This window comes from Carassius gibelio, chromosome B2 (genome assembly GCF_023724105.1).
Source record: "Carassius gibelio isolate Cgi1373 ecotype wild population from Czech Republic chromosome B2, carGib1.2-hapl.c, whole genome shotgun sequence".
Taxonomy (NCBI): Eukaryota; Metazoa; Chordata; class Actinopteri; order Cypriniformes; family Cyprinidae; genus Carassius; species Carassius gibelio.
In genome coordinates, this window is record NC_068397.1 from 30,283,168 (window position 1) to 30,291,898 (window position 8,731).

Sequence of the window (8,731 nt, forward strand, 5' to 3'; positions counted from 1 at the left end):
AGAATGTAGTCTGATTTTGCATATGGAGAAATATATCGACCTGTTGAGGAAATCCTCTCCAGCACTCTGTCTGATCCCAGAACCAGGACGTCTGTGAGGAACACAAACACCATTCAAATCAAACACAGACAACTAAACTACTTCCTTCAAGCGTCTGACAACAAAAGAGTCAGTCAAACCGTGAAAAGCACACCGAGTCCCGAGGGTTTGTGTTGTGTTTCAGAAAAACATTAGAACCACGTGCATTCAAAGCTCAAAGCTCAGAGCTCAGAGCTCAGGCTCGTCCTTCAGTTCTGCTTTAAAGTGTTTAATGCTTCCGAGTAAACCAGACTTTAACTAGGGAACACTCATTAGGAGACGACTCAAAACACACCACCCCAAGACACACACAGCTTCACAAGGGAATAAAACTTCTAATGTGGACTCACGCTAATTAAAGACACCAATCCCGCGGTGAAAGCAAGCAGGTAGAACACAAACCTCCAGCTGAGGACACAAAAGATATGAAGTTACTCTGGAGAAGAAAAAAAATACATAGCTCTGCATCTTAAAATACCATTTACTCTTTTTTTTTTTTTTTTTTACTCAAATTTGGCAAAAATAAAATTAAAAAAATTATATATATATATATATATATATATATATACATACAACTTTCCATCATGGACAGTTTTTTTCACAAACGTTTTATCTATTTGCATCAGCTTTCATGCACATGACAAAGTAATAAAATCAGTCAAATGTCAAAATAATGAGGTTAAGTTATTTTATAATTCCATTTCACACTTCCATATTTATTATTGAGAGACTACATGAAATACTATATGGATATTATAAATAAATAAAAAAAATTCTCAGAGCTGGACTATTTAAGTGAACTACAAATAAATTAAAGGATATTTAAATGGTAATTGATTAAAAGTATTACTGGTGATTATTGTAGATGTATGTGTTTGATGACAATGAAGTGATCTGATTTATTGACTTTTTAAATTTTGTTTAATATATAAAAATATCAATAAAAACTCCTTCATGATGGACGACTGACTTTTATAAAGTTTTATAACACACACACACACACACACACACACACACACACACACACACAGTATACATATATATATGTACAATACACTTATCAAAATAAAAAAGCAGTCAATGTCAAAAGTATTTAAAGTACATTATTTCACTTACAATCTGCATTTAATATGCATTTGATGCAATTTACACAATTTGCATTTAGCATTGATTTTTTTCACAAAATCAGTCATTTTCTGTTTGGATGCGGCAAAACACATCAGGCCCATGTCTGCATTTTCTCCATCACGGTCCATAATTCTGACCTTGAAATCATGATTAGGCACAGAATAATGTCATGCACATTTCAACGGGCTGAGAACTGAACAGAGAGTTGTGATGTGGCTCAGATTCAGACAGGAATCATGTTTGTGATGTTTTTCTGCTGATTAAGAAAAATATGAGACTTCTTGACCTTAAAATGCAACAAACTGCATCACATTTTGAGTGAAAGTGTGACGTGCTCAGCACAAAGTATTGTATTTCATTCAGCAGATACAGTGAGCTGCAGGCCATGTGATCAGCTCTCTGTTGAACTATGATCGTGATATTATTAAAAGTAAATGTGTGAGATGAACTTACCTGGCCTCGCAGAACTTCTTACTGTTGCTGGGTCTGTCCAGGTTTCTGCGATGACGAAACCAGCTCTGCACTTGTCTGTGAGTCAGGTTGCACTGGTAAACCAGGCTGGAGATCTCACTCTAGATGGATTAATGCAGAGACATGAGCTATTAATTCACAATCAACAACAATATTCCTGGTTAAATACAATAGGTCTATTCATAGCATCTGCACAGATTATAACTCATGCAAATAAGCATGTGAAGCAAATAAACAGATTATGCATTTCTCTTTTTTATATATTTTAGCTTTAATTTATTTTTATTTCAGTTTTCATTTTAATTTTAGTTCATTTAAACATTTTTGTTAAATGCATGTCTCCTTTTTATTATTTTAATATATTTCAGTGTATTTTTATTTAAGTTTTCATTTAAATTTTTGTTTGTTTTAGCAATTTTGCTATATGTTTTTCTCATTTAAATTATTTTTTAAATATTTCATTGTAGCTTTAATTTATTTTAATGTAAGTTTTCATTTAAATTTAAGTTTTAGCAATTTTGTTTTTCTCATTTAAATTATTTTTTAAATATTTCATTGTAGCTTTAATTTATTTTTATTTCAGTTTTCATTTTAGTTAGTTTTCGCAATGTACTTTTCTCATTTTTATATATTTCAGTGTAGCTTTAATTTATTTAAAGTTTTCATTTTAATTTAAGTTAGTTTTAATAATTTATTATGTGCTTGTTTTTATTTCCAATTTAGTTTTAGTAATTACTTCCACTTAATCTAGTTGCCAAGAAAACATCCCTAATTTAGTTTTCATTAGTATTTAGCTTTAAATAAATTATGACAAATATTTTTTTTTTATAAAATGCTTTTTCATTGGCCATAAATGTAATATAATTTAACGAATAAAATAAAAAAGTAAAATAAGCTTCTAGGTCAGCCTAAACCTTTTTCAGTTATGTAAATATTATTAATAATTACAACAGAATGGTGTATGAGAGCCAAAAACAGCATCCAGCAAACTCATAAATTTAAACTATGTAAATTATAACCAGAAATCCATCTCCAAAGAAAAACAAAGACATTAAAATTATGAAATGAACTCCAGAAAAGACGTTAATGGGGAACACGTCCTAAAGAAATGTCAACACTATCAGATTTCTTACACTGTTTGTGCAGCTTCCTCTTGCATTATGAAATATTAATTCATATTTCCTTTCCTCACTGCCTTTATAAGCTTCATATGAACAGAATTAATTTCAGATGTAATAGATTTTAGATCTCACTTATAAAAACTGACTTTTACCTAATTCAGTCATAATAAATAGTACTTTGACTTAAATAACCAGTGCAACTCAATCACATAAAGCATGTTTTTAGCACATACTGCAATGCAAATTTATATCAAAAGTTGTTTCTTTTTACTTCTTTAACTATACAGGATTCAATACCATATTTTAATTAATAAATAATATTTTTTTAATAATAAAACTCATCAGTGAAGAAATATATTCTTAGTGCAAAAATAAAATTGTACTGTAGAATATAAAATATATTTTCCTGGGTATTTGTGGATTTAAAGGTAATATTATTCATATATAAAATTGGTTATTAAGTACTAAAAGATGATGCCAAAAGTGTTTTTAGAGTATGATATAGTACGTACACAGTATAATATTGTAAAGTGTATAGCATTTTATAGAATTATACAGTATATTTACATAATATTACAGTATTTATACATATTTTTATTCAGCTTTAATTAGCTTTGTTATGTGCTTTTGTCATTTATATTATTTGTCTAGATTTTACTGTGGCTTTCATTTAGGTTTTCATTTTTATTTTTGTTAGTTTTAGTAATTTTGTTATGTACGTTTGCATTTTGTATTTTTCGGTTTTAGTTGGTTATCTAATATTTAATGTTCTTTAAATTAATAGTTATATATAATGATAACAACACTGTTTCATTGGCTAATCCCACATATAATATAATAATAATAATAATAATAATAATAATCCAATCATAAGGAGAATATCATCAATCATCCAAATGTGTGTGCATGTGTGTCTGTGTGTAAGAGAGAGAGTGTGTGTGTGTGTGTGTGTGTGTGTGTGTGAGAGAGAGAGAGAGAGAGAGAGAGAGAGAGAGTGTGTGTGTGTGTGTGTGTGTGTGATCACCTGTGTCGGCTGTCTGCTGTTTTTAGTGTAAAATGCCTCTAAAGTTGGGACAGGAGCGACTTTCAACCGAACTTGATCTTTCACTCCTAAAACTCTGCTGAGAGGAAATGCCACACACCTGCAAGAGAGAGAGAGAGAGAGAGAGAGAGACACAGACAGAGAGAGAGAGAGAGAGAGAGAGAGAGAGAGACACAGACAGAGAGAGAGAGAGAGAGAGAGACAGAGAGACAGACAGACAGAGAGAGAGAGAGAGAGAGAGAGAGAGAGAGAGAGAGAGAGAGAGAGAGAGAGAGAGAGAGAGAGAGACACAGACAGAGAGAGAGAGAGAGAGAGAGAGAGAGAGACACAGACAGAGAGAGAGAGAGAGAGAGAGACAGAGAGACAGACAGACAGAGAGAGAGAGAGAGAGAGACAGACACAGACAGAGAGAGAGAGAGAGAGAGAGAGACAGACACAGAGAGAGAGAGAGAGAGAGAGAGAGAGACAGACACAGAGAGAGAGAGAGAGAGAGAGAGAGAGAGAGAGAGATGGGAAAGAAAAGAAGATTCAGGACACAAGGTGCATTTCATCAATGTCTTTTTGTGACTAAATAGACCTTTATTCGCATCTCACAGAAAATAAGAGCATGCATTTCTCACAAATTGCTTATGAGGAGCTTCTACATTGAAATGAAATTATGATTATTGTTTAATATTACCTGTACAAACACTACTATTGTATATGAATATGTTTGCATTGGTTGAATTCAATTAGATGTGGAAACATGATCTGGGATCAATGCTGGGTGAAACGGGTCACAGCATCAGCTGACATGACAGGCTCTTTGTGTTGCTATAGCGATGCTGCAGTGACGACACACACACACACACACACACACACGCACACACACACTGCGTCTGCCTGCTGCTGTTTGTTGATAAAGCGTCTCCCTCCCTTCCCATAACACACCAGCCTTCATCTGCTCCCCCGGGCCACACACACACACACACACACCATACACACAAACACACACCTGCTGATAGCGCCGTCACACACAAAGACATGCGTAAAGTTACACCACAGCATACACCAGACACACAAAACTAAACAAAGAGACTGATTTCATTCAGAGCTACAGCACATGCATGAGAGAGACTAGTGCAATCAGTTACACTAACAAACTACTAAAAACAACTTGTTTTTTATTCCCATCCAATAGGACAATACAATAATAATAATAATAATAATTATTATTATTCAAAATATTTTTTATTAATATTTGAAATATAAAAATCTAACAAATCAATAAAGAAATATATTGTCATTCCAACTGTAAAATTTTACTGTAAAATAAATTTAGGATTTTTAAAAAAAGATAAATTAATAATAATAAGAACTATAATAATTAATTATTATTATTGTTATTATTCAACATATGTTGGATTATTATTTAAAATATAAAAAAATCAAACCAATCAATAAAGATATATAATGCTATTCCAAAAGTAATAATAAATTACTTTTAAATTACTTTTACTGTAAAATAAATGAAGGGGAGGGAAAATACAAAAAATTATGAATAATAATAATAATTAATTATTATTATTATTATTATTATTATTATTCAAAATAATGTGTTAATTTCATGTACATTATAAAAATAACATTAGAAAATAAAAAATATCATTATTTCAATAAAAATATTGTAGTGTAAAATATAAGAAAGGATTTAAACATTAATATTAAGTATTTAATAATAATAGTAATAATAATACAATTATTATTTTTTTAAATGATATATTGTTTTATTATTAAAATTTACAAATCAAACAAATCAATAAAGAACAATACTACATTTATTATAATTAGCTGTATTATTATTATTGTTTAACATAATATTTGTTGTTATTTAAATTATAACAATTAAACAGGTCAATTAAAAATATATGTGTCTTGGAATAAAAACAAACTTAAAATGTATACAATTTTGTATTTATTATTATTATTATTATCAATAATAATAATAATAATAATGGGTCATATTCAGGCAGAAAATATGGAAATGCATTAAAATATGGGGCAAAATCAAATCCCTGCTCAAAGAATGTCCAAAAAAATTCCTGTGATACTGTTGTATTTTTTTCTAATTTAACTCATGTTCTGTTATGAATCTTTATTAATTCAGGTCAAACCTGGTTAAATGACATCTAAAGCCCTCAGGACTTGATAAAGTCATCGGTCACCTCTCAAAAGCGTAACGAAGCATGATGAATCCCAGAGCTAGAGGAAGAGCCAGGAGCAGATCCCGCGGGAGAGGACGTCGAGAGCCCTCCATCTTCTCCATATCCTCCCAGCAGATTCCCGGAGGAAGCCAGTATTCCTGCTTCCAGAGCCACTGACTGAGCTGCTCCATCCTTCAGACGGGAAACAAAACAGAAACTTACAAACAGTTCTGTGCTGATTCTACGATACAGTGACACTCTCAGAGGACTGTATTCATATTCATACACCACATAACATTCCCACACTTTAGTCCTGGCCGACGAATTTCCATTTCTTTTCCATGACCTTTCCTATCATTCATGATTATTGATTTTTTTTTTAATAATTTAAGAGAAGAATCAGGAAGGATTTCCATGCTCTAATCTTTTGAAATAATATAATTATTATACTTTTTTTTATATTTTCTTCATGCATATGTCAAATATGTACATGCAAACATTTTTAAGCGTTCATAAATATAAAGAAAGCTGTAAATTTTTGTTGAGTAAAAATGCATTAATACTGTGAGGAAAATATTAAATGTAATATTTTTGAGACAATTAAATCAAACTTTGCAAAATGAAATAATTGACATTTACATTTTTATATAACTTTATTGTTATGTATATTACTTATCATTACTCTATTATTGTTTCATATGTGTGATGATTGCTAATAATATTATTCAAAATAATATTTTATTTGATTATTATTTAAATACTTGCTTACTTTTTTTAAGGCTATTATATTGTTATCATAATAATTAAAAAAGTTAAAATATTATCGGGAATATATTTTGATTTCTTAAATTAATTTCTGATTAAATTTTCTTAAATTCTATTTTTACACAAAGGTTTTTCTTTTTGTAAAAAAATTCTGAGAACAATATAAAAAATAAGTTCCTGATTCCTGACAAGTCTTTATAAAGCAAAACCATTCCTAAATTGATTATTAATATAAATATTACATTTTGTAAATTTTGAATTTTTATATATATATATATATATATATATATATATATATATATATATATATATATATAATTTATTTATTTATTTTTTTTAAATGCACAACTTGGACAGCCCTAAAAATACATTTCACAAACAAATAAAAGAAAAAAAAAAGTTAAAAAAAGAAAAAGAAAAAGAAAAGAAATTATGACCCCAAATGTGACCCCTCTATAACACAATTAGGTGCATTAAAGACAAACACATGTATCTGATGTAGCTACCATGAGAAAAGTCATCATGTCCATCAATTAAATCATTGCACGCGCAGTCAGTTATCTTTCTCGTCTGTAGTAAACGTTTTTCACGGCACACCTGCTGGAACTCACCTGAGCGACAGATGACTGCTGAGATCTGCTTAAACAATGAGACATTCTTGTTTTAGGAGAAATAAACCATCCTCGGCACGTTTATAGTCATCATGAGACAGAATAACATTAGGCAATAAACCGACACATCCTATTGGAAGATGTCTGATACCTGCTTGTGTCCTCTGCAGGGTTTCCCGACGGATGAAGATGAAGATGATGGCTGTGATGGTGTTTGATGACGAGCGCTGTTCTGATCAGCGGACTTTACGCAAATTAATTTCAGCGGAGATATTTAATTGCATTCAGAATCTTGCTCATAAAACAATCGCAGTGCAAAATAAAAAAAAAAAAACGACACTGAAAATATTTAAATAATCTTCAAACGACATTCTCTGCAGCCTGCCCTTCCTTGGTAGCGTTGCGGTAAATTATTAAAAAAATAAATATCCAATAAAAATAAACCGGAAGATCCGAGTCCTTTCGCTCCGGAATCCTACACCTTAAGATGAATGTGAATAATAAATGCTGAGGTTTGTGATATCTGATAAAAGTGAGACCGTCTGCTCTTTACGAGAGACTGGTGTCCGTCTGTGGGTGTGTCGAGACGCTTATTGGTCCAGGAGATGATGCTCGGAAGTGCGAGTCGTTTAGGCGATTCGGTTCTTTTGAACCGCTTTTTTCTGAAGGGCGAAATTTGCGATTCACTTTAAACGATTCATTAAACGGAAATCGCAAATCGGACAAAGAATTTAATCGAAAAACATTAAAAACAGACATAATTCTTGTAATTTCTGTGATAAAAGAAGTTAAATTACCTGTTGGTGTTCTGTTTCCAAACACATATGAACTGATTTAATTTCAGCCAAGACGAGATTTTAGCATAAACAAAATTAATAACACCAAATAATCAAAAACATGTTTTTAGACATGTATTAGAACAATGCAAAGCAATTAATCAAAAACTGTGGCATTAGCATGATTTTTAATATGATTAGGACTGACAACATAAACAAGACAAATAGGCTATTTATAAAAGCAGAAACCTTTGTACATGATATTAGAACAGATAATAATAAACAAGACACATATAAAACAAATACTGTAACAAGCATGTTTTTGAACACGAGTAGAGCCATTTCTGACATGGCAACTATAACAAACATACTATTTAAAAAAAACTTGTTTTTGGACAATAATAGGCCTATAACACTTAGTCGAACTTGAACTTGTAATTACCATGTTAACTACACAGTACCGTGGTATGCAGGGCCCTACAGTGGAGAAAAAAAAGTAAGGGACAAATCTAAGGCTCACAACATCTGATAATGTAGGCTACATTGTGTTTCATAA

General features: G+C 31.0%; 1 protein-coding gene across 2 annotated transcripts in view; it reads right to left on the bottom strand.

Moving 5' to 3' along the window:
• Positions 1-7,964, bottom strand: part of LOC127950578 (ceramide synthase 2-like) — a 13,865-nt gene extending 5,901 nt beyond the window's left edge. Inside the window, exons 1-7 of one of the 2 annotated variants that reach the window (XM_052547717.1) lie at positions 7,551-7,964; positions 7,400-7,424; positions 6,045-6,215; positions 3,823-3,940; positions 1,660-1,778; positions 429-486; positions 41-91 (exon numbers count right to left, since the gene is read on the bottom strand). In XM_052547717.1, coding sequence (XP_052403677.1) covers positions 41-91; positions 429-486; positions 1,660-1,778; positions 3,823-3,940; positions 6,045-6,214 — 516 coding nt within the window. In that variant the 5' untranslated portion in view covers position 6,215; positions 7,400-7,424; positions 7,551-7,964. Of the gene's footprint in view, positions 1-40; positions 92-428; positions 487-1,659; positions 1,779-3,822; positions 3,941-6,044; positions 6,216-7,294; positions 7,425-7,550 lie in introns of both variants that reach the window. The other variant, XM_052547718.1, reaches the window with a different exon arrangement.
• Between the last annotated feature and the right edge of the window lie 767 nt (positions 7,965-8,731).